This window comes from Artibeus jamaicensis, unplaced genomic scaffold, assembly GCF_021234435.1.
Source record: "Artibeus jamaicensis isolate MK-2021 breed Jamaican fruit bat unplaced genomic scaffold, CSHL_Jam_final contig_477, whole genome shotgun sequence".
NCBI classification, from domain to species: domain Eukaryota; kingdom Metazoa; phylum Chordata; class Mammalia; order Chiroptera; family Phyllostomidae; genus Artibeus; species Artibeus jamaicensis.
In genome coordinates, this window is record NW_026521854.1 from 4,207,688 (window position 1) to 4,234,815 (window position 27,128).

General features: G+C 60.5%; 3 protein-coding genes across 7 annotated transcripts; all 3 read left to right on the forward strand.

The window, feature by feature from the left end:
- The first annotated feature begins 584 nt into the window (after nucleotides 1-584).
- Nucleotides 585-4,234, forward strand: REEP4 (receptor accessory protein 4). The gene is made up of 8 exons (XM_037152779.2): nucleotides 585-1,109; nucleotides 1,937-2,009; nucleotides 2,375-2,451; nucleotides 2,544-2,664; nucleotides 3,037-3,150; nucleotides 3,562-3,697; nucleotides 3,836-3,990; nucleotides 4,075-4,234. Exons 1-8 carry the CDS (start codon nucleotides 1,078-1,080, stop codon nucleotides 4,138-4,140), a joined length of 774 nt encoding a protein of 257 aa, XP_037008674.1. The 5' UTR covers nucleotides 585-1,077; the 3' UTR covers nucleotides 4,141-4,234.
- A 4,248-nt stretch (nucleotides 4,235-8,482) lies between these two features.
- Nucleotides 8,483-11,241, forward strand: HRURF (HR upstream open reading frame). Its single transcript, XM_053668175.1, has 2 exons — nucleotides 8,483-8,578; nucleotides 10,808-11,241. Exon 2 carries the CDS (start codon nucleotides 11,137-11,139, stop codon nucleotides 11,239-11,241), a length of 105 nt encoding a protein of 34 aa, XP_053524150.1. The 5' UTR covers nucleotides 8,483-8,578; nucleotides 10,808-11,136.
- A 93-nt stretch (nucleotides 11,242-11,334) lies between these two features.
- On the forward strand, nucleotides 11,335-26,091 carry HR (HR lysine demethylase and nuclear receptor corepressor). Of its 5 annotated transcripts, none has more exons than XM_037152792.2 (19): nucleotides 11,335-11,420; nucleotides 12,620-13,270; nucleotides 13,950-14,739; nucleotides 16,011-16,161; nucleotides 16,239-16,426; nucleotides 17,816-17,983; nucleotides 18,665-18,754; nucleotides 18,930-19,045; nucleotides 19,890-19,971; nucleotides 20,346-20,509; nucleotides 20,606-20,845; nucleotides 21,032-21,197; nucleotides 21,368-21,437; nucleotides 21,625-21,755; nucleotides 21,875-21,994; nucleotides 22,092-22,207; nucleotides 24,006-24,170; nucleotides 24,545-24,673; nucleotides 24,854-26,091. In XM_037152792.2, the coding sequence occupies exons 2-19, from the start codon at nucleotides 12,659-12,661 to the stop codon at nucleotides 24,914-24,916; spliced, it is 3,561 nt and encodes a 1,186-aa protein (XP_037008687.2). In that variant the 5' UTR covers nucleotides 11,335-11,420; nucleotides 12,620-12,658; the 3' UTR covers nucleotides 24,917-26,091. The 5 variants fall into 5 exon arrangements, with proteins under 5 accessions (XP_037008687.2, XP_037008690.2, XP_053524149.1 ...); XM_037152795.2 differs by having other exon boundaries at nucleotides 17,819-17,983; XM_053668173.1 differs by lacking the exon at nucleotides 11,335-11,420 and adding an exon at nucleotides 12,393-12,398.
- The last annotated feature ends 1,037 nt before the right edge of the window (nucleotides 26,092-27,128 follow it).

A 27,128-nucleotide genomic window follows, 5' to 3' on the forward strand; every position in this document is an offset into this window, starting at 1 on the left:
TCTCAAAGAAATAGGTGGAATTTCAAACTTCTGGTGAAGATGACATGGGGGCTGGAGGTTCTGCCCAGAATCTCTCAAATCCTCACGGTCAGCCTGCGCAGCTCTGCGGGTTCTGACAGAAGTCAACAGATGCGGGTGAAGGGTCCCTCAGGCTCCCTCTTTTCATTTCCTCCCGGTTTTCCCTCCGGTCAGCTCGGCATCTTTGAGGCCATCCTGAGCTCTTGACCCAGTGGAGTAAGACCCGGATTTGCTGGCGCCCAGCCAAGCCTCCTGCCAGTTTGTGCCTGAGCCTCAAAGGGCACCTCCACCATCTCCTGCCCGCTCCCATTTTACAGACGGGAATGGAGGCAAAGGGGCAAGCCCGTGATGAGCCCCGGAAACTCTGGAGTCCAAATCTTCGCTTCCTCCACCTTCTCCTCCTCCTCACCCCACTTTGTTTGTTGCCGCTTCCCACCCTTGGGTCTTTCCAATTAGGCCAGCTTCCTTACCACCCCGCCCCACCCGCGAGTCCGAGACGCCCCGCCCCTTAAGGTGAGGGACGTTGGCTCCCGGATCTCGCCCCGCCCCTCTCTGTCCGCACTGCGCCTGCGCCACGCGCGGGAGCTCTGGGGTTGGGCAGATCTAAGTTCCGTGCAACTTTCAAGTGAGTTGCAAACTCCGCCCTGAGGCCTGGCGCCAGGGATCTGGAGACTCACAAGAGCGAAGGCCACGACCCGCCCCGCCCCCCTCCCAGCGGCCTGGAACCCGCAGCGGCGCCGAGGCGAGGGCCGAACTCCTGGATCTCCGAGGCAGGAAGCGCAGGTCGGAGCCCTAACTGCCCAGGCAGCGCGGCGTGGCGGAAGAGCGCGCCTTCCGGCACAGGCAGCGAGTCGGGGCCTCAGTGCCCCCGCCTCCTCGCCCGAGTCAGCTGGTCTCCTCGCTTTGAGGAGTCAGGGGCGGCGGGCTCCAACTCCGCCACGGGGCAGGACGAGCGCTCGTCTGGTTCCCGCACCTCCGCTGATTACCCGGTTCCAGCCCCGCGTGAGCGTGTTTCTGGCCGTCTTCTTGGGGGTCACCCTTCGCCCCTGAGGCTGCAGGATGGTGTCCAGGATGATCTGTAGCCTGGTGGTGTGAGTATGACAGCTCTCACACCCCCTTCTCCCCGGTTGCCAGCCCGCCGCCCCTGGGGTAGAGCCTGGGAACATCTGGTAGGAAAGGGGACTTTCTGGGCTCTGTCACACCAGCCCCTCCCCCCAACACTCGCCGCAATAGTTAACGGATCTGCGGGACTGCACGAGGCATCGGGCACCGCAGGCTTATCGCCCCAGCCCCCAAAGCCTCCTTGACTGATAGCAACCCTTCTAGGACTCACACACACTGCAAACAGGTGCGTGGGGTGGAGGACCACAGGCTGGCTCTAAGCCCCTTGGCAAACACAAGTGTTGTGGCATGTTGTGGGCGGAGAATCCAGGTGCCTGCTTCCCATCTGAGTAGTCACATGACTCACCACCCTGGCCTCACCTTCCTACTGTGGCCTACTCATCACCTTTCAATATACTTCAGTACCTGGCTTGCAAATCCCTGTCTGCAGCCTGGCACTGCCAAGTCTGGTGGCCTGGGCCTGATCGCATGTCCATGGGACGGGGCAGCCTGGTGCTCGCTCTCACCAGCTCAGAAGGCTGCCTCCTGTCCCCCGTCCGTCCACTTTGTTCGGTGGCTGTATGTGCCCTTCTACCCACGGGCCACTGGACATGCCTGGACAGGCTGGGGATGTTTGTAAACAGCAGGGTGGGGAGGTGGCCTCCAGGGCACTGACTCAGATGCAGGTTGTGCAAGCCAAGCGGGAAGAACAGGGTAGGCACTGTCACCTCAAACCCGTGGGGGAGGTAGCCACCTATGGGGGGTAGGGCATGGTGCTCCTCACACTCTCCCTCTGCTTTTCTGGCTGCTCCTCCAGGCTGGTGTTTGGGATGCTATACCCAGCTTATGCTTCCTACAAGGCTGTGAAGACCAAGAACATCCGTGAATATGTGAGGGTGACAGTTGGCTAGGGTGGGGTGGGACGACAACCTTGGGGACTTGGGGAGGTGGGGAGGGTCTGAACTGGCCTCCTCCTCCTCTAGGGGCATCATTGGCTGGCAGATCCTGAGTGCAATGAGTGTGGATGGAGGGCGAGCAATTGAGATGCCTGAGTAGGAACTTGGGGGGTGAAGCCTGCTGGGGCTGGGTGCAGGTATGAGTGGCAGTTTCTCAGAGGCAGCTCTCTAGGGCCATCCAGGTGCCAGGGGAATGCAGCGGGACAGGCTCTCTGGCATCTCAGGGCTGGGTGAGCCAAGGACAGGGGTGTTGCTCAGCAGGCTCAGCCTCTGACCTCTCTACATGACCCCCACCCCAGGTCCGGTGGATGATGTACTGGATCGTCTTTGCACTCTTCATGGCAGTGGAGACCTTCACGGACATCTTCATTTCCTGGTATGGGTCCAGGGGCTCTGTAGGCCACGAGAGGGGATGCCCCACCCTCGAACTGGCTTTCTGGCTGACCTTGTCCCCCTGTGCTCTGACAGGTTCCCTTTCTACTATGAGATCAAGATGGCCTTCGTGCTGTGGCTGCTCTCACCCCACACCAGAGGGGCCAGCTTGCTTTACCGCAAGTTCGTCCACCCGTCCTTGTCCCTCCATGAGAAGGTACATAAGGGGAGGCAGGGAGGGAAAGGGCCCTGGAGCTTAGGGCGTGGGGGGACACCTGGGTTCTAACCCGAGTCTGTGGGATCTTGATAGCCTGTTCTTCTTCCTCTCCTGGGGTAATCAAATGGGGGTACATGTGAGTGGCCTTTTGAGTATGTGAAAAGTCAGCTAGAAGTTGGTTTGCAAATGGGGAGCTGGAGCATGGCTGTTCACTGAAGTGTGGGATTGGGGGGCAAGGGGGGGACTGCTCTTGGTGTGATTGCCAGCCCATTGTGGGTGGGCTGGGAGGCATGGTACCCAATGACTTCTATGGGTCTGCAGAAGAGGAACAACTCATACTGTCCCCTGAACTCTCTGTGCCCTGCTCCGTAGGAGATTGACACCTACATTGTGCAGGCCAAGGAGCGCAGCTACGAAACAGTGCTCAGCTTTGGGAAGCGGGGCCTCAACATCGCTGCCACAGCTGCTGTGCAGGCTGCCACCAAGGTGCCCCGGGCCCCAGCCCTCCATCAGACCCTTACCCCAGTGCCTTTTGGGCAAGTCCAGGTCTCTCTGCCAGTGCAGTGGCAGATAACAGCTGTCCATACCAGGGAACAGGGGTAAGAGGTGACAGGTGGGATGCTGGCAGGAGAGTGGAGCTCGAAGTTCACACTTCTTGGGCTCTGACACTAACCGTGAACAACTGCTCCTGTTCTCTGGGCTTTAGTTCCCTGTTGTTTCCACGAAGACCCAGAGCTAGAAGGTTTCTGAGTCACTCTCAGTTCTGAGACTGTTGCCCCAGTGAACACCCGAAGGTCCACAGCCCTCGACTTCCCTGGGCAGCTGCCCTGGCTGAGGCCGCTTCCTGCGAGGAGCCTGTCCTTCAGGCAGGTGATGCAGCATCCCTGTTCCTTGCAGAGTCAGGGTGCATTGGCTGGAAGGCTGCGCAGCTTCTCCATGCAGGACCTGCGCTCCATCCCCGACAGCCAGGCCCCTACCTACCAGGATCCCCTCTACATGGAGGACCAGATGCCCCGCCACAGACCACCCATTGGTGAGTGGGCAGAGGGACCTAGAGTTGTCCCAAGAGGGCTGGCTTCCTCCACGTGAGCTGTGGCTTCCCCCAGAGCTCAGGCCCAGGCCTGCAGACTGAATGTCCTGCTTTGCCTCCTCCATCCCCTTCTCCACACAGGGTACAGAGCAGGGGGCCTGCCGGGCACTGACACTGAGGATGAGTGCTGGTCCGATACAGAAGCAGTGCCTCAGGGGCCACTCAGGCCCCGAGAGAAGCCTCTGAGCCGCAGCCAGAGCCTGCGAGTGATCAAGAAGAAATCGCTGGTGCGAGAGGTCAGTGGTGAAGAAGGTGCGAGACGAGGGCTGCTGTGGCCCTTCAGCCTGGACCTCTCATGGTGTATCCACCTTTTCCCACAGGGCACCTCGCGCTCCCTGAAGGTCCGGACAAGGAAGAAGACAGTGCCCTCAGACATGGGCAGCTAGGGTTTGAGCAGATTGCCCGGCTTTACCTCATGCCCTGGGGGCTGTGGGAGGGGCCCTCTGGCTGCACTTTGGGCCTGCTTGCACCAGCTGCCCAGGCTCTGACCTCCTGGCACCTGCTATTGGTTGAGGGTCAGGCACAGAGATGACCTGAAATATACCAAAGCCGGCTGGGCCGAGGGATCTATTTATTGTCTTTCTCATCCTTCTGCCTTTGCAGGCGTGGGACCAGAGCCCTCCCCAGGCCCCTGTGAATGAAACCAAAGCCCACTCTGTTGTGTTCATTCCTTCCCATCCTTCAAATTACTTGACAGCCTTCTCCAAGGCCTTGTGTGTGTGCCCTGGTTGTGTGTTTTGTGTTGGTGAATGAGGTCAGGTTTGTGCAAGTTTTGATAAATAAACACATGAAAGTATTCTGTTTCTCCTGGTTTGTATTCCCAGTCCTCACATCACACATTTTTAAACAGTTTAGGATGAGGGCTAAAGGACAGACTTCCAGAGGGGCCCAGTCTTCAGGGGGAGACACCCATTGACAAATAAGTGTGATGTGGCAAGTGCTGTCACAGAAAGTTCTTGGGGACCCTTGAGTTTCTGTACACAGGTAAGGGAGCATTGCATGTCGGCAGAGTGGCCGCAAGAGGGCAGCAGGTGCCAGGGTCTGGTCTGCCCCTAGCTTCCAGGTCAAGGAGGGCGGGGTTCAAAGAGGCTGGCCAGAGCCAGTGCCCTGCAGGGACCTGGCTGCTGGTTGGCTGGAGGGAAGACACGGAACTCGGGTCTGGTCTTGGACAGCCCTCCCTGCTGCTTATGGTCATTGGTCCTCAGCCTGCCCCATCCACGGAGTCTCCTGTGTCGGCCTGCGACTCAGGCTCTGTGCCTGGGCTGGCTCCACCCACCCCCTGCCCTAATCTTGGGGTAGCAAGTCAGGCTCTGCCCTCTCCTGCCCCTGGATGCTGGGCTCCCTGAAGCGTTCCAGGGCTGCTCCCTTCTCCCACCCCCATGCCTGATTTTCCTTTCCTCTTTTGATTAAATGAAGAAGTGGGGGAGAGTGTCAGGTGGAGAAGGCTGGGCAGTAACCCGCAATGACCTGAGGAGCATGGATTAACTCTTGGTGTGGGATTACCTGGGTTTTATTTGGGGAGGCGCTTAATCTGCAGAGGGGGGGGGAGGATGGCTCCTCACATCTTGGTGTTCAGTGACTTTCTAGCTTGTTCTCTTGCATCATGGTGTTGTTGCCTTATCTCTTCATTTATTTATTTTAAAAAATTTGTATTCAGCATCTACCAGGTACCAGGCATGTTGCCAGGTACTGGGGACACAAACCCAGTAATAGCTAGTGCCTGGGGCGTGACTACTCCAGCAGGTGCTGCTCTTAGCCCCTGACATGTTAACCTGACCCTCACAGCAACCCCTGGAGGTACAGGCTATTACTATAATCTCCATTTTACAAATGAGAAACTGGGCACTGAGGGGGCAAGTTCATTTGCCTGAGGCCACATGGCCAGTAAGTGGCAGAATTGGGCTCTGAACCAGGCTGCCTGGCTCCAGAGTCAGTCAGCATATTTAAAACACAGTGCAGGGCTAAAGTAGATGAGACGCTTCTCGTCTAGGAAGCAAGGAGGATACTAGGATGTATCAAACACTGGTGTGCCCCTGACCTTGTACTGGGCGCTTGACAGAGATAATGTCCTTGAATCCTCCTGTTGAGTCTGAGGTCATAGGTTACACCAATGTTACAGATGGGAAAACAACGACTCGGGGAAGTGAGGCGACTTGTGCACTAGGTGTGCAGCCTGTGGGTTGGGGTCCCGTGTCCTGCGGCAGGCCTGCCCAAGAGTGGCCTAGGTAGAGGTAGAATGACAGGTCCACACCCCTGAGCTCATGCAGGAGCTGGCCTTCGTGTGACTTCGTCCCTAGGATGGGGCCCTAGAGTGAGCTGGTGATGCTGTCGCAGGTCTGTGGTCTCCTTGCCCCACAGCCAGCCCTGGCCCTGAGTCCCCTGCTCCCGTTTCAGTGGGTGAGCCCGCGGAGCTCAGCACAACAAACGACAGCCTCCAGGCCTTTGCTCTGACCGTGGATCGCTGGCCCTCTCAGCAGTCTCTTTCCCGGCCTGGCATGACCTTCCTTCCAGCCCTGCTTTTTCTGAGAAGCCTTCCCTGACTTGCCAGCCTTCCTTCAGCTCCAGAGTCAACCGATCACGGCCTGCTTGCCCTGTCCTGGGAGCAGGATGCTGGGGGCTGTGCTGCCGGGGCCTCACCCACCCCTCCCCTCCTTCCCAGCTGGCCTCCCCTACACCCAGATTGCTCTGAGCGCCCCACCTCTGTCAACCTGGACAGTTGCATGGCTCCATGCTGTCCCCCCTCCCCCACCCCACTCACTATTCTGTCGCCGTTTGCCCTCTGAGGCCCTCTCACCGCCTCCCCCAGGCCCTCTGTAGGCCCCACCCCTTGGACTTGAGTGCGTCTCCAGCCCACGCCACCTCTGCTCTTGTACTGGCCTCTGTTTTTGCCTTGAGCACATCGTACTTTCTCCCCCATGGCACTGTGACTTCATAGAGAACAGGTTGGCATCGTATCTGTTTCTGTATCCCAGCCAAGGACAAATGGCGGTTTAGCCAAAGTGAAGTACCATAAAGTCCCACTTATTTACCGACGTCTGCGCTTGAGTGTTGCCTCCTTCAGGAAGCTCCGCTGACTTCCCCACAGTGGGACCAGGAGCGCCTTGTAATGGTCAGGTGGGTGTTTGCGGGTAAAGGAACAAACACAGGCACTGAGTGTGAGCTCCCCGAGGTCCAACGGCCTCACTTTCGCCTCTGTGCCCTGCATCTCTGCGAGACCCATCACAGAGCCTTGAAAATGCCCAGGTCCCTCTGACACGCCGTTGGCAAATGGCAGCTGCAGTTGCATGGGTTCCAAGACATCTTGGGGCCAGAGGGGAAGGGCGAAGAGAATTCCAGGTTCTGGGGCACTTCTGGCCAAGTCCATGAGTGTCCCTGGGACCGTGGCGTGGTGTGTGGGCTGGCCTTCCCCCGGAGCCTGCTCTGTTCTCTCTGAAGGCCACTAGACATCTGCCAGTCCCGCTTCCCTCTGCATGGGGCTCCTGGCCGGTCCCTCGCCCTCTTTGGCCTTGCCCCTAGGGCCTGTGCTCTGGCCTGCCCACGACCCCCAGCCTTCCATTACCTGCCAGTCTGCCCACTGCCTCCCCAGGCAGGAGGCTTAGGGCTGGGCTGCGCTTCCAACTGGCCTGAAGCGCAGCTGTGCGGGGTTCCATGCAGGGCACCGAGTGGGAGGATGCGGCAGCCTAGTTCAGCCCCCTCAGAAGCACGCACCTCTGCTTGGCCCAGGTGCCAGCCCTGCTGGATCAGGGCCCTGCCCTTGCTCCTCCACCTCCTCATCTGCCCTGCCTGCCTCTGAGGGCCTCCTGCATTGCCACCCAAGCCCCCAGGCTCAGCAGCCTCTCTCCTTCCTGCCTCCCCTGTGCTCCACCATCCCTTGGACCTTCCAGGTGGCTCCTCTGTCCCCCTGCCTCTCCACCCATCTCTACCTTTAGCCCCACCCCATGCTGGTCCCCCTGCCCAACTTTGGCCTCCACAGGCAGTATTTTCCCCTGCCACTCTGGGTGGTGGCTGCGTGGTTAGCCCCTTGTTTCCACACAGCTGTGGCCCAGGAGTTCAGTTGGGGAGCCCTGGTTGGCACTGCCCCACCCTTGAGTGGGGTGGGAGAAGAGCACTTAGGCCCTTGCCCCTTGTCCCCTTTTCTGGTGCCCAGCATCAGGGACTGGGACCCCCAAAACTGAGGAGGGGCAGAAGCCTGGCAGGAGGCAGATGCCCACTGCCCAGGAGTTCCTGGGGGCCAGAGCTGAGGTTGCTAGGGTCCTGAGCAGGGGCAAACTAAGGTAGCTCTTTCTACCAGGTGGTTAGATTGTTCCAAGGGAAGGTTGGGGGAGAGGGGGAGGGGCGCCGGGGAGGCAAAGACTGAGAAGAGGAATTGGGTCAGGGATGTGGGTGGTTGGGTGAGAGGGGAAGCGGGCATCTGCTACAGGGCTTCCTCCTGGCTCCCAAAGCATCTCCAGGCTTCTCTTCCTCTCCCCTCTCCCCTCCCCGAAGGTCTTGGGAGAATTCACCCCGGTATTCCCCCTCCCCCATGCCCCCCGCCCCAGGCGTTGCCACAAGGGTGGGGGGTGGGGGGAGGCCAGCCTCAGCTGTCTGAAGGATGGAGGGGCTGGGGAAGTAGGGCTAGGTGCCCAGACGGCCGCGTGTGTGGGAGGGGATGTCCTCAGATGCCCTCCACCCGGCAGTCCCCGCTCTGACGTGGGTGCCCCCCCTCTCCCCGCCCGGATTAGTGGCAGCTTGGCCTGACTCTCCGGGGCTTCTTCCCCCGCCCCCGCCTGCTGCCCTCCCCTTGGCAGGGGGCTGCTCCACCCGAGGGGCACTGTGCTTGCCCAGGTAAGGGGCTCTGGGGACAGCGTGAGGGCAGCTGGCTCGAGAGTGCTGCTGTGCTTGTCAGCATGAATGTGTGTCTCAGTGCGTGTGTGTGCGTGTGTCAGTGTGTGAGGGGTTACCGTGGGGCCGGGTGGGCCCACGCGTGTCTGGGGGTGCCGGTCAGCTTGCCTTTGTTCACGAGCCCAGCACTGTGTCCACACATCGTGTGGCTTCCCTTCGGTGTTTGTGTTGTTCGTATGTCTCCTCAGCTCTGCTCCGTCCTCAGGCACAGAAGAGCCGGCTACCAGGGCTCCGTGGGCCTGTGGCTTGGGCTGTGGAACAGGATGGGGAGTTGGGTGAGGGTGGAAAGGGGCTCCTTCCCCTACCCCACCTCTCTGACCCCCTGGGCATTTTTGGAGTCCTGACCCCCTGTCCCGAGAGTCCTGGTCTAATCCAGAGCCTGTGACCTGACAAAGCAGACATGGCAACTGGGGTGGGGTGGCGGGAGGTGCCTGTTCCTGCTCCTCTAGTACGGTCCCCATCCCCTTTAGGGATGGCAGTGACAGGCCCTTAGGGCCCTGGACAGCCCAGGCTCCCACCCTGCCCCACCCAGCGTGTTCTAGACCCCAAGCCGCAGGAACCTCCCCCCAGACTCTCCAGCAAGCTCCAGCTGCCCCCAGGACACAGACAGGGGACCAGGGGCACGCCCCAGCCCCCATCTGCAACCTGGAGCCAGCGTGGGAGTGGGAGGCTGGGGCCCGAGTCTCGGGATTGCAGTCCATGGTAGACCCTCCACAATCACCGCCCCTGGCACACTCAGGTCTGGCCACCCCTCAGGGGAACTGGGGGAGGAAGGCAGCGTTAATAACTCAGTCACGTAAACAACCCCTACCAGCTTGCCCAGCCGCAGAACTGGCCTCTGGGGGGAGGTGACGGGCCGGAGGGAGTCCACTCCAACCTGACCCAGGTCTGGCCCAGGGCGACCCCTGCAGACCTCCTCTTCTCCTGGACCCTCCTCTTTCCCTCAGCTGGTGAGAGGACCCCCCACCTCCCCTCCAGTCTTGTGAAAGGAAGGCTCCCTCCCTCCGGGCTCCCTGGGCTCCCCTCTCCAGGGATGGCACTGTGACCCGGGACGCAGCCGGGCACCAGAGGACACCTCCCTGCCACGGGATGGGGTGGGTGGGGTGCCGCTGCCTCCGTCAAGTCACGGGCTGGGTGACGGCAGGCCAGGGATGGCTTCCGCAGGGGAGGCAGGGGAATCTCGGGGTGGGAGGTGGGCGCCTGAGGGGAAGGGAAGCGCCCGTTGGGCGTGTGGGTTTCTGTGTGTGTCTGAATCTGCCTGTGTGTGTTTGAATCTGTCTGTTTGTGTCTGCGCTCGGGAACCACCCCCGCGGAGGGGCCGGGATGCTTCCTCGGGTGGAGGGCGCCCTGCTTTCCCGTTTCCTCTCCTCCTCTCTGTTCCCTCCCAGGAGCCACTCCCATGGGCTCCTCTCCAGTGCCGGGCCCGGAGCACTAGGAACAGGGATGGGGCAGACCCCCGGGATGTGAGGCGGGAGGGAGCAGGCGGTGGAGCTAGGCTGGTCCCACCAGACACTTGGTGAAACCGAGGCCCCTGCAGCAGGGGCAGGTCAGGGCCCAGGCCTCCCAGAACCGTGAACACGGAAACCGCGCCACTGGGCCTCAGGAGGGGGCTTGGGTCAGGAGGTGAAGAGCAGCTCACACAGGTGAGGAGGAGGCAGGATAGACACCGCCAGCGGGGTGTGCCCGTGCGCCAGAGCTGGAGAGGACCAGGAGCGAGTGGTCCAGCAGGCACAGGGCCGGCTGGCGTGGGTCAGAGCGCCCATCACTGACCCGTGAGAACCCGACTGCCCCTGCCAGCTCTGGCACTGTCCCCTCCCAGCCGCCTGCTCTAGCACCCCAGGGGGGCACCCCGCCCCACCGTGGCCTAGTCCGGCCCCTCCCGCCCTTTGCTCCAGTTCCCGGGCTTGGCACCTAGAGTGGGGGTGCTGCCCGCCTGCTAGGCTCCGGGGCCGGGCCCACGGGAGGGTGGGGCGGCTGGGAAGCTGGCACGCTGCCCCCGGGGAGCCTCTCTCGGCAGGCGCCCGGGTGCCGCGGGGGGAGGGGGGAACAAAGGGCTCATTCTCCCCGTGCGCAGCCGGTGGCATCGCCGGGGCGTTGGCGGAAGCCCCCGGGGCCTTGGAGGGGGGCAGGCCCAGGCGGGGCCGCCGAATCACGGGCTCCTGTTTCCCGCAGGGTGCTGGAGGAGGAAACCGGCGGAGCAGCTTCCCCACTCTCAGTTGCGCGTCTGGCGATGGCGATCAGAGGTCCTGCCGCGCTCTCCCTCCATTAGCCGCGCTGCGACGCTTTGCGCCCTTGCTGGTGCCTCTCTCCTGGGTCCCGGGATCGGCGCCCCGTTCCAGGCACGACCCCCTCCCCCGGCCCCTCGGCCTTTTCCCCACTCGCCTGTCTCCGACCCGGGGCGCGTGTTCCCCCCGGCCCGGCTTCTACTCTCCCTCCGGGGACACCGCTCCCTAGCCCCAGCCCGGCCCTCCCCGCGGCGCAGCACGGAGTCTCCGCGTCCCATGGCGCAACCCACGGCCTTGGCCCAGAAGCTGGTGCGGCCGATCCGCGCCGTGTGCCGCATCCTGCAGATTCCGGAGTCTGACCCCTCCAACCTGCGGCCCTAGAGTGCCCCCACCGCCCCGGGGGAGAGAGAGAGCGCCAGCGCTCTGAGCACGGAGCGCCGGGGAACCAGGCCTCGCCCGCCGGCCGGGAGGCCCAGGAGGTCGGCCCATGGGGAGCGGGCGCCTGGTGCCGGTCCCGACGCCCGCAGCCGCCGGTGCTGCACCCGCCTTGTGAAACTTAGGTAAGTGCCGAGAGGGGGCGCCAGGAGCGCGCCTTCGGGACGCTGAGCCGAACCCGAGCCGCAACAGGGAATGAGCTCACTACGCTCCTCTGGGCTGGGCTACACATCCGAAAGTTAGGATGCCGGACGGGCCCGGACCTCGTGGGAGTGGTGGCCCCAGAAAACCACCTGCCTTCTGGGGCTTCGCCTAGTCCGCCGAGGGGGCCACGGAGAAGGAGTGCTGTGGCTCTGGTGCCACCTGTCATCCTAGTCCTTTGCACGCACGTTCAATTTTCCCTCCTTTGCCTGTCTCCGGGGCGCAGCCCGCTTTCCCCGCCTCCTTCCCGCTCCCCGCCAGCCTGCAGTTACTGCGGGTCGCCGGCGGTCCTGAAACTGCCGGCAGCACTGGGGTAGCTTGACCCACCGCCGCTGAGGCCTTTCAGGCCCCTCTCAGTGCTGGCGCTTTCCTTCCCTTGGGGGCGCGGGGCAGTCCCCTGGGACTCCGCTTCAGCAGCGGAGAGACTGTAGAGCGCCGGGAAGAGGCAGAGATGGGCCGCCCGGGTTTGGGAAGCAGTACCAACCTGGCCCCGTGGTTTCCCCAGGGACTCCAGCCTGCCCAGCCCAGACTTCCCACCACTATAATAAGCCTGGATGAGGCTGAGGGGGTGGGTGGGGGCAAGCAGCACCCCCAGAACGACAAACTGCAACGTGGGAAGAGGCCTCTGAGACCGCCACTTTCCAAGCCGTGTATTTCACAGTGGCACACCGAGGTCCAGAGTGACATGACTCGCCCAGGGTGACACAGCAGGTGACTGAGGCAGGGCCAGGATCCAGTCTTCTTGTCCCTGGTGCGGCGCCTTCCACCAAGCTCATCTTTTGGGGTCTCTTCCCATCCTTCCTCGTGGCTCGTGACCAGCTTGCAGGCTCTTCAAGCCTCGTCACCCCAGAAGCAGCAGTCTCTGCTGAGGGGCTCTTGCCCAGGAAGCTGCCGATTCCCAGGTGTTTGGGGGAAGGGGCGACCTTTTGCACTGCAGCATCCCACCCAGGCGGGTCCTCAAGCTGCATGTGGGCTGGCAGCGTGGAGCCCAGCTGTGGGTTGGCACTTGCCGTACTGGTTCGAGCCGCCTTGATGTTGCCAGGGCGGTGCCCACTCCGTACCAGGCAGTAGGGTGCTCGGGGCAGGTGCCTAAGAGGCTCATGTTTTGGTGGTTATGCTCCAGGGCCCCCCTCTGGGAGAGCCCCATGAGGGCAGAAGAGTGATGGAGAGTACGCCCAGCTTCCTGAAGGATACCCCAGCCTGGGAGAAGACAGCCCCTGAGAACGGCATCGTGGGACGGGAGCTGAATGCCCTGCCACCAGAGGGCCTGCGCCATGGGGCGTTGTGCCTGGGAGAGTCCGCTCCCTTCTGGAGGGGTGTCCTGAGCACCCCAGACTCCTGGCTTCCCCCTGGCTTCTCCCAGGGCCCCAGGGACACACTCCCAGCAGTGGAGGGTGAAGGCCCTCGGAATGGAGAGAGCAAGGCCAGCTGGCTGAGCAGCAAGGAGGGGCTGCGCTGGAAAGAGGCGATGCTCACCCACCCAATGGCATTCTGTGGGTCCGCATGCCCACCTCGTTATGGCCCCCTGATTCCTGAGCATAACAGTGGCCATGCCAAAAGTGACCCTGTGGCCTTCCGGCCCTTGCACTGCCCCTTCCTTCTGGAGACCAAGATCTTGGAACGAGCTCCCTTCTGGGTGCCCACCTACTTGCCACCCTACCTAGTGTCCAGCCTGCCCCCAGAGCGTCCATGTGACTGGCCCCTGGCCCCGCATCCCTGGGTGTACTCAGGGGGCCAGCCCAAAGTGCCCTCTGCTTTCAGCTTAGGAAGCAAGGTGAGTGCTGAGCAGGCCATGCAAGGTAGCTCACGGGTCCTCAGGCAGGCCTGTCAGGGCCACGCCACACTGCCCCTCCATTCTGATGAGAAGACCCAGACACCAGAGCCTGTCGGCTTAGACAAAGTCAACGCCAAGCAATTCTTCTAGGCCTCCCCTGCCTTCAGGCTGTTTCCGGGGTTGACTCATCCAATGTCCACTCAGAACAAGGCCCTGGGGATTGGGCCTCAGAATGCGTGATCTTGTTCTGAGAAAGGGGGACAGACAAAGCCCTCTGTCTGGGGGAGGGGTGTGCAGGCAGCCCTGTGGCCCACGTCTAGGACCCCCCCCCCCAACAGGCAACTCCCATGGCCAGGGATGAGCTCTAAACTATATTAAAACCAGTGTGGTACAGGGCACCAAACAATCTGGCTGGATCCTGGCGGCCCTTTGGCAGCGGCAGACATTCCCCCTTGGGTTGCTGGATTGTGGGGAGGTCTGAGAATTCCTGGGGGGTGACCTGGGGGTGACCAGGGCAGGCAGGTAGCCCATGGGAGTAGTGACTATTAACCAGTATGAGAGTTCTTCTGGATGTTCACAATCCTTAAGGCTACCTGCTGGTGGTCAGTTTGCTCTTTTTTTTTTTTTAAAGCAACGGAACCAAAGTCGGCACTAGCTGAATCCTTTTTCCTCTCTTCAGGGTTTTTACCATAAGGATCCGAGTATTCTCAGGCTGGCGAAGGAGCCGTTGGCAACTGTGGAACCAGGGTTGCTGGGCTTAGCCCCTGGCGGGCCTCTCCAAAGAAGTGGGGAGGCAGAGTGCCCCCCACTCCACCAGAGGGACAGAGAGACAGGCCTCGGCCGGCATCAGAATCTTTGCCCCCTTCTCCTGGAACATCCAGACACTGTTCCCCGGGCCCCCTGGCCCACTTGCCCCCCAGGCCTTGTTCACACTCTTGGCAATGTCTGGACTGTACCGGGGAGTGGGGGCCTTGGGTACCAGCTGGGGTCATCAGCCACACCAAGGTGCCCCTCTCCTGGGCCTCCTGCCACCCGGAGGGCCTGTTGCTCTTCCCACCTGCCTGCTGGAGATGGAGGCCTCGGCCCCTGTGGGAAGTGCCAGGAGAGCCTGGAGGGGGGTGCCAAGGGGGCCAGCGAATCCAGCGAGGAATCAAACAAGGTCTCCGGTCCCAGGGCCTGCCTGCCCAGCCACCACACCAAGCTGAAGAAGACGTGGCTCACAAGACACTCTGAGCAGTTTGGGTGCCCGGGCGACTGCCCCGGGGATGAGGAGAACCCAGCTGCCCCTCTTCGGGCCCACAAGCGGGCAAGTAGCCCTGAGGTCCAGGGAGTGGCAGGCAGCCCAGCTGCCAAGCGCCCTCCTGACCCTTTCCCAGGCAGTGTGGGGCAAAGGGCCAGAGATCCACAGGACGTCCCCAACTTGTCACTGGGGAACAAGGTGGAGGCACAACAGCGTGAGGACCACAGAGGTAAGGGGGCAGGGGAGGGGCTGCCGGGGATCTACGTGGGAGGGGGCAGCTAGGCTGGGAGCTTTGCAAGGAGGCGGGGTCAGCAGGTCCTTCAAGAGCAGACTGTACCAGCATCTGTGGCGAGTTCCTCCGCATCTCCAGGCCAGAGCCTTCAAGCGAGTGGCTTCTATTTCTGTCAGCCTCCTCCCAAGCCGTGGTGCGGGCGGCAGTGTAATGACACGGTTCGGAGCCCGGACTCTGGAGTTCCAGTGGCTGGCTCCCGACTCTGCTGACTGGTGGCCGCATGACCTTGATCTTGGGTTGGTCACCTCACCTTTCTGTGCCTCAGTTTCTTCATCTGTAAAAGGAGGTAAAGGGGACACCTACATCATAGACTGCCATGAAGATTAAATGATATCATCCATGGAAAAGGCTTTGAAGAATTCGCGTTCACCTTTGTGGTTGTCTGCACCACAAACCCTGGCCTGGAGGGCTGCCTCTCCGGAAGGGCCCCTGTCCTGCCTCAGGAACAAACAGCTGCTCTCCTAGCCAGCTGGATCATGGGCGCTCAGTCGGGACTCTGTCAGTGTTAGGGCTGTGGGCACATCCTGTGCCCCTCTGTCACCTTGTGCCCTTTGCAGGGGGGCCTGGCACTGCAGGCCTTGGCCTCAGTCCTTCGGGGTCACCTCAGGTTCTCGGTTCCCCAGAGAGACCCCTCGACTCAACTCTGGATGCGGACTCACGACAGCCTCGCCACAGTACCCTGCACCTGGTTGTGGGTCTGTCCACGCTCCCCGAGGCCTGTGCCTGGACTGGGAAGCTGTTGGCCCCTTAACCGTCTTGGGTTACCGCACCTGTGGCCTGTGTTGAAACTCTCCAGCCTGCTCCCCTTCCGGCACCCTCCGTCCACGCTGGGATTGTCTCCTCACGTTGTCACACAGCCAGTGGCATTGCTAAACCCACGGTGGAGCTATCCAAAGTCTGCACTGGCTGGACCCCGCACTTGGGTCAGGACCAGCACCGCTGCTGCCCTGGCCCCGGGCTCAGTGCCCCTGATGCTCCTCACGGCCCATCAGTCACGTCAGGCCGTTGCCAAGCTCCTCTTGCAGCCTTTTTTTGTGAAGCTTGTAGCTGCCTGGTCCACTCTCACTGGTTCCAAGTCAGGCCTTGTGGGCCTGGATCTAAGGATTGGGCTGGTTCTGCATGTGGACAGCTGGGTGCTAAGGCAGGGCCTGGGTTTTGCATGAGCCCAGAGAGGTCTGGACTCCTGACTAGCTGCCTTGTTCCCTCAGGACCCCAAGAATGCAGGGCCAACCTCCAGGACCCAGGGCGTCAGGATGCACCCTGCTCAGCGCCCACCGCAGGCACTGCCCAATGCCCGAGCTGCGCCCAGGCAGCAGGAGAGGTGGGAGGGCTGGCCGGCCACTCCCGGCAAGTGCCCAGGTGAGCCCTTGCCCGCAGATGTCCCCGCATCCTCCCACTCGGGCTTCCCTCCTCACCTTCTGCCTCCCTGTCTCCAGATGGTCTCAGGGAGGGGAGCAGCAGCAGGAGGAGGACACGGCAGCCGGCTTCGAGGAGGGAGGAGGGTCTGGCTCAAAGGCCGGGCTCAGCATAGGCCTCGCCAAGCACCTGCTGAGTGGCTTGGGGGACCGGCTGTGTCGCCTGCTGCGGAGAGAGCGGGAGGCCCTGGCCTGGGCCCAGCGGGAAGGTGAGCAGCGCCCACAGGGCACTGGGGGCCCCCGGGAGAGCCTGCTGCTTTCACAATGGGCATGGAGGCCTCTGAGTGTGAGCCCCTGCCTCCCACCAGCACTGTGGGTCCTGCTTTGCTCTTATTCTGGCTAAGGCTCTTAGGCACCATGTTTTCTAAGGTTTCTGGCCTGGGTAGGGGAGGTTGGGAGGGTGTAAAATCCGGTCCAGCCCAGCCATCTAAGAGCTTCAGGGCTTGATGGGGAAACAAGACTGAGTGCCCCGTGTCTGTAAGAACACTTGAAGGTGGCGGAGCTCCCTGCAAGGGGGCATGAGGAAGGCCTTTCAGGTGGCGAGGCTCACTCAGGTGAGGCTCAGCCTGGGAGGCTGCTGGGCTTTGGGCTGCTGTTTGAGACTGTGGAGCCCCTCTGGCTCCAGGCTCTGCCTCCATTTCATGGTACCTGGAGGGCGGTGTGTTTGGGAAAACTCGACCCTGCGGTCCCTCACTTCTGGGTGGAGGCCTGTTGGTGCCTCCTTCTTGTCCCAGAAAGTCCAGTCCCTGTCCCCTTTCGTCAGCCCCTGCCACTCCCTGAACCCGGATTCCCGGCACACCACATCAGCGTCCGGCCTGCACATCCTTCCCGGCTCACGCGGCAGGTCCACCCCCTCCGGCCTTGGTGCTCCTGTTCCTTCTGTCTGGAAGGCCCTTCCCCTCCCTTTCCACCTGGTGAATGAAAACTTACTCATTACTCAGGCCTGTTTGTGAGCCTGGCCTCACACCCCACCCTCAGCCTTCCGTTTTATTCTCACGCCCCGGCACCCACCCTGTGGTGCTTCGTCATTACTGTGTTTATGGGTCCATCTGCCCTTGGAATGTGAGCGTGGGGTGGGCAAGCGCCAAGTCCCAGGTAGGCTAGTCCAGGACAGGACACAGTGTTTACTAAATGAATAAATGAACATTGGCTCACTGGCAGCCTTACACCTACCAATAAGAGCCCAGTTGGAAACTCTGGTTGAGGAAAGGCACGACCTCTTAAGCTTTCCTCTCCTGATGCAGAGTCCCTTGAAGAAAGCCAGCTTGGGAGGGACAGGGTGGATGCAGAAACGTGCTGGAAGTGGCGTGGGTTGGTAATTTGGGGCCAGAGGGGAAATCCATGGTGCAGGAGCTGGGGAGGTGGGGCCCGCATCATCCCTGTGAGGGGTTTCTGGACACAGTGTTGCTTCTGGGAGGTTCTTGACAGGGGCTGTCATGTCAGGGGCTATCTGTGAGGGGCCTGGCCCCTTTCTGGGATGGTGCTCCGGAGAAACCACTCCTGCTTCTCCCCAGCCCTGCCTACAGGCCTCCCACACAAGGACCTCGATGGGGCCTGTGGCGTGAGCCCTCTCTGACCGTGTTCTCTCCCACGGGCAGCAGGCCAGGGGCCAGCCAGGACAGAGGACAACCCAGGCATTCCAGGTTGCTGCAGCCGCTGCCACCATGGACTCTTCAACACCCATTGGAGATGCCCTCGCTGTAGCCACCGGCTGTGTGCAGCCTGCGGTCGAGTGACGGGTGCTGGGAGGGCCAGGGAGAAAGCAGGTAGGGAAGAAGCAGGACCGAGAGTGGGAGGGCAGGGACTGGGGCTCGGAAGGGCTGCTCTAAGGTCTGTGGCGGTTGTCGGCTGCCTCCCTCCCCGGCCCCAGTGTCAGCGCCCCGCCCAGTGCCCCCTAGAGCAGACCTTTCCCTCTCCCTAGATCACAGGGCCACGCCCGAGTCCTTGCCCACCCTTAAACGGAGTCGAGTGCCTACTCTGTGCCTCCCACTCTGTCCGCTCGCACCTCTTTAAACCTTACAGCGCTGTGAGGTGGGTATTTTTGCCTCCATTTTCCAGAAAAGAAAACTCAGGGAGGTTAAGTGACTCATCGAAAGTCACAACTTCCAAGTGTTGGGCTCAGGATTTAGGCTTGGGGCTTTTCTGTTCCAAGTCCTGTTCTTTTCATGGTTCTCAGCTTTCTTTTCCTTGGCTCAACTGGGCCACCTTAGGGCTTGAAATTTCCCATTGTTTTAATAGACATGGCCAGAAAGAGTTCCAGGGGCAAAACATTCAGAACGTTGTATTCTACGTTTTGGAGTTTTACAACTCATTTCAGCATATTAAAGTCTCTGCATTCCGCAAGCAAAGGATCCTGTGTCACTTGAACCCAAGTGTCCGGGAAAGGCGGTGTTTTATCAATTGTCAAGCCCCCTCCGGACCTGCAGCCTCGCCCTTTCTCCCCACAGGCTCTCCTGAGCGGTGCGCAGAGGAGTGTGCCCCCGAGGCTGGGCACCGGGCCTCTTCCTTGGTGCTCACTCAGCTTGTCTCCAGCCAGGGTGAGCCATCTCGGAGGGCTGGAGGCGAGCAGGGGCAGGTCCTGAGGGAGACCAGCTTCCTGCTGGGATGTCCCTCAGCCTGATGTCATGCCCTCCTGGTTGTCGAGTTCAAGCAGCACAGGGCTGCCTCCTGCCTACGCTCATGGACACACTCCATCTCCCCTCCCGCCTCCAGCACTGGCGGAACTGAGCACTGCGATGCACCAGGTGTGGGTCAAGTTTGACATCCGGGGGCACTGTCCCTGCCAAGCTGATGCCCAGATGTGGGCCCCTGGAGATGGGAGCCGGCAGGTAAGAAGCATGGGACAGATCACAGAGTACTAGCCCCAGGTGGGCCCCAGGTGCAGTGTGTCTGCAAATTCCATGCCTTGGCAGGCTTTGGCCCCTTCCTTTCCATATGGATGAAGTGGGGCATCAGGCTACTTCCCACCCTCCCCTGGGAGCGAGGATCTAGGGCCCAGTGCCAGCACGTGTCCCACTTCCCCGAAGCTTGCATCCTGCCCAGCAGAAGTCCTCGCTGTGCCTGCCCAGAGCTCCTCCCCACCCTGTGCGTGTGCCGGCTTAGCACCGCCACATCGTGCTGGAGCTGCTTGCTTTCCTGGCCCGTCTCCCCACAGCTCAGGCACAGGCTCCTGTCAGTGAAGTATGGGTTCAGCTTCGCAGTATCGCTGCACCTAACACATAGCAGGTGCTCAATGTGCATTTTCAAAGCTTTTATGAAGCTTGTGTTTTTGATATAAAAGGTAGTTATTCAAGAAATAGTTGCTAAATGCATTTTGCATGCCAGACACCATGCTACATACCCGTGGTGGAAAATTTGGAAAGTACAGACAAGTATGAGAAAGAAAACGGCAATGGCCTGTGATGCCACCGTGGCCATTTTGCCATCAGTAGTAGTTTGCCTGTCTGGTCATTCAAGTCTGTTCCAGTGCACCTTAGACCAGACCGCATGTAGAATTCCACCATCAACTTCTTTCCACCTAATGTTCTACTATATAACCTTTTGCTCCTTGTGAATACAATTTAAGACTTACAAGAGCCCACTATTAATATATGTGGGCTGAATTGGATTGAGTTGCATTTGCCATTTTTTAATTTCTGGTTGGATTGTGGGGGGGGTGGATGGGTTTAACAGAAGGAGCCGACAGAGAAAACCACCCCAAGTCCACAACCTTCCTGCAATGGGGACACCAACAGGACCAAGGACATCAAAGAGGGTGAGTGGCCCCCCCGCCTCTCTTTCAGCCTGAGGTGGTGATGCTGGGCCAGGGCGGGGAGCCTCAGGAGAGATTGGGCTTATTTTAATCACCCCCTACCCCCCATTGCCATCACTCTTCTCAAGTTGCTCTGGAGAAAATATGTCTAAATCAAACCTAGGACAAGCTTCTCAACCTCCCTCCAGCCAGACCCCTTTCTGAGCCCTCTTTTGGAGCGGTTCTGGATGCCAGGAGGAGAACTGGGGGTCGGAGCAGGGGGACCGGGGGCAGCCTGGTCGGGAGCAAGCAAGCGTGGCCAGGAGATGGGAGGGTGCAGGAGAGCACGTGGGCCAGGGGGCCTCCAGATGAAGGCCCCCCTGTCCTCTCCTCGTTAGAGACCCCGGACTGCACAGAGACCTCTACAGAGGGCCGTACCAGCCGCGGGTCCCTGCCTTGTCCTTCTCTCTGTGAGCTGCTGGCCTCCACTGCTGTCAAACTCTGCTTGGGGCATGAGCGGATACACATGGCTTTTGCCCCTGTCACTCCGGCTCTGCCCAGTGTAAGCAAGGAGCTGGGGGAGGGGCTGGGGACATGGGGCCTCCCTGCGAGTCCACAGGTCCTGAGCCCCTCTGTCCCTGCTGCTCACTGCCCGCAGGATGACCGGATCACCAACATCCTGGACAGCATCATCGCGCAGGTAGTGGAACGGAAGATCCAGGAGAAAGCCCTGGGGCCTGGCCTGCGGGCAGGGCCGGCCCTGCGCAAGGGTCTGGGCCTGCCCCTCTCGCCAATTCGGCCCAGGCCACCTCCACCAGGGGCTTTGCTGTGGCTACAGGAGCCCAGGCCTCGGTGGCGAGGCTTTCACCTCTTCCAGGAGCACTGGAGGCAGGGCCAGGTGAGGCTCTTCTCCCCACTCCCAGCTCTCCCTGCCTCGCTTACCCTCGGGGCCTCCATCCCCAGGCCCAGACAGACCTGGCCCATCACTTAGAGGGATGGCCTGGCGACCTCTACAAGATACCCCGGCTTCACCGTGTTGGGCAGCCCGTGCATTCTCCTGTGTCCCCATTTCCCCCCACAACAGCCTGTGCTGGTGTCAGGGATTCAGAGGACATTGCAAGGCAGCCTGTGGGGCACAGAGGCTCTTGAGGTGCTCGGAGGCCAGGTGAAGGTGATGCCCCCCCTCGGGCCCCCTCAGCCCACAAACCTGGGCAGTGCAGCCTTCTGGGATGGATTCTCCCGGCCTGAGAGTAAGTATCTTGGGTGTGGGGTGGAGGGTACTGGGAGCCAAAGAGGGTGGCAGTGGAGTCCCTAGTAACCCTGGGGGCAGCTGGAAGCAGAGTCTAGGGCAAAAACAGGACTGTGTTGCTGTGCAGGGGGCAGGGCCTCCGGGCAGTGGCCTGTCTGTGTCTCCCCCTAGTTCGACCCAAGTCATCCGAGGGCTCAGTCCTCCTGCTGCACAGAGCTCTGCGGGATGAGGACACCAGCAGGTGTGTGTGGTACCTCGGGCTGGCCCACCCTCCCTCGCTCCCACCCGCCACTGGCCCCTTGCCATTCTTCCTCTCCCACTAACCCCACCTGTGACCATAGGCACACTGTGCTTGCCTCTGGCAGTTACCCAGTAGTGGGGGTCTCTGGTGCTTGGGTTGAGCCTGCTGGGCATGACCTCCCCCACAGGCTGGAGAACCTGGCTGCCAGCCTGCCCCTCCCAGAGTACTGTGCCCTGTATGGGAAACTCAACTTGGCTTCCTACCTCCCACCGGGCCCCGCCCTGTGTCCACTGGAGCCCCAGCTGTGTGCAGCCTATGGTAAGTGTCCCCTCTGTTCCTTCCCATCTTCGGCCTTGTTCTCCTCCTCTCTGCGTCTGTGCGTCTGTGCCAGGGTTCTAGGACCTGTTCCCAGTTGTCCTTTCTCTGTCTCTATGCAGGTGTGAGCCCACACCGTGGGCACCTGGGGACCAAGAACCTCTGTGTGGAAGTGACAGATCTGGTCAGTGTCCTGGTGCGTGCTGAAGCCCCACTGCCTGCCTGGCATCGTGCACAGAAAGGTGGGCCCTCAGCCCGAAGCAGGGGTGGGGACAAGCTGCAGGTGGGGGTGCTGTGTCTGCCTGCCCTGGGCACCCCTGAGCCAGCTTTCTCCCTCAGACTTCCTCTCAGGCCTGGATGGGGAAGGGCTCTGGTCTCCAGGCAGCCAGGTCAGCAGCGTGTGGCACGTGTTCCGAGCACAGGACGCCCAGCGCATCCGCCGTTTTCTCCAGATGGTGAGGAGGGAATCTGGAGCCTGCCCCTTCCCCTGTGCGGACCCCTGCTTCCTGGCAGCGGGGACTCCTGCCCCAGATGCTTTCCCTGTCTGTGTGTGTCCTGTGCTCCCCCTCCCTCAGGGGAGCAGGCAGGTGCAGAGCAGGCAGGCTGAGGGCCGTGTGGTGGGGTGCACGGCAAGAGGGGGTTTGGGTGGGGAGCCAATGATGAAATGAAAGCTGGAGTGGTCGTAGGCTGGGCACTGCCTCAGTCAGTCGTCACAACCACTCCGTGAGGCAGGTTCTGCTGCTTTCCCATTTTGCAGATGGGAAAACTGAGGCTGAGTGCTGGAGCTGGGCCCTGAGCTTCTGTTCCCACCCCAGGCTACCACCCTGTACTCCTCCCTGGGGCAGGCAGCCTCCCCTTCATGGGCAAAGGGAAGTCTGTCTGAAACGCCCACCTTCTGCTCACCCTTAAGTCATCCATATCTTATCTCACAAGGAGGTGCTCCTTGGGGTGTTAGCAAGTAAGGGCTGAGGGAGGCCATGGGTATGCCCGGGGAGAGACTGGACCAGGCTGAGGGGCAGGAAGATCCAGGGGGCTGGGGCCAGTGTTGAGGTTAGGGCAGGTCCAGGGCTTCCAAAGTCCAGCTGAGCTCTGATTGTCCTTGGGAAAAGATGTTCACCAAATATCACTGCTGCTAAGGCACACACTCACACGGAGTCATGCGGACGTCGGCATGGCTGCCACCGACGCCCCACCCACAGGTGCACAAGTCTGTGGATGCACACGCAGGTGCTGGAATGCATCTGCAGAGGGGAACAGACAGAGGCACCCCTTCATACACACGTGGCCCGGTCTGGTCTGGGTGTGGCCGGCTCTGGGCAGTCCTATACGGACAAACCCCATGACTCACAGGGAAGGGCTGAGGGATGTATTCTCACTGGGTGGCCTGGGAAACACTCCTCTACCCCCAGGATGGGCTTGAACTTTGGGGAGCAAAGGAGCCTTGGCACCTGCCTGGGGCAACCCTTGGCTCCAACCAGGCTCAGCAGCCTCCCCTCTTCCCGTGGCTGTCCTGGAGCCCTGAGCCCTAAGCCCTGAGCCTGGGGACCATTGCTGGGGTCCTAGCTGGGGGTGGCCAGTTGGAGCGGGATGCTGGCAGTCACCTCAGCAGATGTCCCCTGCGCATCTCCTCCTCTGGCCTCTGCCAGTCCCTGTCTGCCCAAAGAGCTCCCTGCTTTGGTTTGGTTGGTAAAGTGCCCACCCATATCCACTGGGGATCAGAACTTCTGCGTGGCCATTCCTCTTTTGAATCCGGGGTCTTAGAAGAATTGGGATGGTCTCTCCAGGAACGTGCAACTACCTAATCACCTACAATTTAGGACACAGTTCAGGACGTTCACTAGAATCCAGCTCTTGGTGTAGGAAGTCCAGGAGTTGGGACTATGCAGGGTGTCTTCCTGGGTTTTGGAGAAAGGGGTATGTTTGAGTGAGGGAAGAGAGGGCCCGGGGCCGGGGACACGGGCTCTTCAAGGTTTCTGGCCTCAGGAAAAGCAGAGATTTAGATTCCCCGATTTCAGAGCCTTAATCCTTTCCTCTAAGCTCCTTTCAGCCGAGTTTCCAGTCTGCCAGCCTGAGTGGCCCAGCCCCTTACCACCCAGCCCCTTCTTTCCCTCCCAGACCCTCCCGTGCTTGCCCTTCAAGACTTGAACGCCTCAGCTCTTCCCAGCACCCTTGCAGTGTGGGAAGTCCATGTCCCATCCTACAGCCCTGCCCTCGCCACCTCTCACTTACTCACTCCCCTTTCTCTTCTTTGAGGTGTGTCCGGCTGGGGCGGGCAACCTGGAGCCTGGCAGCCCAGGCAGCTGCTACCTGGATGCTGGGCTTCGGCGGCGCCTGCGGGAGGAGTGGGGTGTGAACTGCTGGACCCTGCTGCAGGCCCCGGGAGAGGCTGTGCTGGTCCCTGCGGGGGCCCCCCACCAGGTGCTTCCGTGTGGAAAGCTCAGTGTCAGGAGCAGCAAGAACAGCAGCACAATGACAACCATCCCCCCCAACTGTTACAGCCTTGTTCCTTTTAGGGGACATAGAGAGCTAGGCAGGGCAGGAAGCCCCACTCCCATTTTAGCAGTCTTCTTGAACTAGCTTTGAGTCCCTGGGTGCCAGCTCTGTGCCATCTCTGGCATCCCCTTGGCCTGGTTTTGGCCACGCCCTTTGGATGCTGGTGTTGGATCCAGCAGTTTTCTGAGAGCTGGGTGGGGTCATTATGGGAAGTAGACCCCAGGGCCAAGCTGGGCAGTGGGCGGGGGCGTGATCCTGAGTCTCCGCTGACCCTCCTGCTTACCTCCTTCCTGGCACAGGTGCAGGGCCTGGTAAGCACAGTGAGTGTCACTCAGCACTTCTTGTCCCCAGAGACCTCTGCCCTCTCTGCTCAGCTCTGCCACCAGGGACCCAGTTTGTCCCCTGACTGCCGCCTGCTTTATGCCCAGGTGAGTATGAAACTGGCCAGGAAGCCAGTGTGCCCAAGGCCACCCGTGGCACAGCTGGCATGGCGAAGCAGACCTAGCCTTGCGCTAAGCAAGCAGCTAGCCCGGGCTCGGGAAGGGCATTCCGGGCTGGGGAGCCTCCGAGCGTGGCTATGAACTCCTCGTCCTCTCTCTTTCTCCTAGATGGACTGGGCTGTGTTCCAAGCGGTGAAGGTGGCTGTGGGAACATTGCAGGAGGCTGAATAGGGGCATCCCGGGCATCTGGGGAAGAGGAGGGGCAGGCAGACCAGGTGCTCAGCTTAGGCACGGCATAAGGAGAGAACGACAATGGGCACTTGGGGACTTTTGGTCAATTCCACAAGCACCACTCTGGGCACTGGCAGGGCATTCTGTTCCCTGGCCCTGGCCTGGGCCCTAAAGCCAACAACCACAGTGCCACCAAAGTTCCCACCTGCCCTTCGCAGGCTGGCATCTGCTCTGCCCCTCTGCCCTTCTCCATGGTACCAGGCCCACATTGGGGGCGACAGAGTCCCTCTAACCCCTGCCTCTCAGCCCAGGAGACAAACAGCCCTTCCTTGGGGTACTTTGGGAATCCCTCTGGCTTAAGCAACACTTTCCGCTGCCTCACCCCGGGCTGTTCCACCTGTGCCAAGCTCTTTCACGCCACCCACCTCCTCATTCGGCTCTGGGCGCCCACTGCACTGCAGGCCTGCTGGACAAGGGGCCCCCCTGAGCGCCTGCCCTCTTGCCTGAGGGAGAGCCGTGAAGTGTGGGGAGGGGGCGCCTCAGGACGATACCTAGGTTTGGCCAAAGGGAACCACCAGGGTGAGGCCCTGTCGCTGCTGCCTCTGCTCACCTGCTCACCTTCCCATTTTCCATTAAAGTCTGTTATTTTATGAAAGCTGCCAGTCTGGTTGGCCCTGCTCCTGCAGGCCATGTGGATTGGGGAGGGAAGGGAGACTTGGAAGTGGAACCTGGTGGGCAGAGCTGGGGCTGTCCCTGAGGGGGCGCACCCCCCCCCCTCCACTCTTCTTCCGGGGCCTGGGCCCCTCCCTTGCACTGAGGGGCAGATGAAGCCTTCCAGGGAGCTGCCCCCTGACCGTGCTCCTGATGCCACCACGACAGCAAGGCAGAGCCTTGGGGCACAGCTGCAAAGTAGCCTCAAGCCCCAACCCTCCCCAACCCTCCACAAGAACGCCTGGCCACCCCATCTCTCCTGTCTGATCTGACCTGCAGCTCCAGGAGTGTGGCCCGGGACAGCCCTCTCCCAGGGCTTGGCCTGCCTCCGAAGACAGTTGGCAGCCCCGCCCCCTCCCCAAGCCGTCTGGCGTCTGGCGTGGTTCTGCCCGAGCTCCCCTCCCCTGGTGCATCTTGGCCCCAGCAAGCTCCTGTTCATCATATCTAATTTTTCTGCAGTGGTTCGGGAAATGTGTTTTTTTTTTAATGAAATAAATTTTTTAAAATAAATTTAATACACTTTTAGAACGTTTAGAAAATAAGAGTCAGCTGTAAGCCCACCTCCACTCACCCCCAACTCACCCACTGGTAGTATTTGGTTGTATTCCTCCAAGGATCCGTTTTACACACAGTTGAGTTGGTGTGCTTTTACTCGTTTTCTTTTAACAAACACTGTTATGATCATTTTCTGTGTTGCTACTGAACCTTCATTATTAATGACTGCTTCTATTTCCTTAAGTGGCTTTGCCGTGATTTACATAGCCATCCCTCATTTTTAAAAAAATAAGATTTCTCCATTGTCTGCAAAACTAGGTTATTTCCATTTTTCCATGTGATAGAAAAAAAATAAGGCACTCCTACACTTTAGCATGCCACTGTTTTCATGTAAGTGACCTCATTTAATCCCTTATCATAACTCTGAAGTAGCTGTTATTTATCTCCATCCTACGGAAGAGGAAGCAGGCAGGCTGGGGGTAGGTGAGTCACCCAGGGTCACACTGCAGTTTCAGTGGTGGAACTGGGATTTGGACCTAGCATCCTGACTCCGGCCGCCTCATCTGCATTAGAGTCTTAAAGTGCAGTGGCCTCTGCAGATGGCTTCGTTGGCTTCTCTGTGCTCCGGCCAGTACAGGCACTTTATATCTCATCCTGTTCCAAGTGGCACTGAGTGGCCCTGCCTACACTTCACCCTCTATAGCCTTGTCCTGATGTCGCCCCAGAGCACCCAACACGGGGTCCTTCCTTGAGAAGATGAGGATGGCTCCTTTGTTCCCCACAGTTCTTTCCGGACCCTTCTCCTTCATGGAGGGTCCCAGCACCCTCCAGGTGGACCAAATGTCCCAGGTCTAGAGCAGGAGTGAGGCCAGTCCAGGTGAGGACTGGTCCTGAGACTCGAGGCACTCACTTGGTGGCCCTCTTCCTCACGGAGCTCAGCTGGTGCCCCGCCTTGCCTCGTGCAGCTCTGCCCTTCGGGTGCCTGCTTTTCCCAGCAGCCCCACTG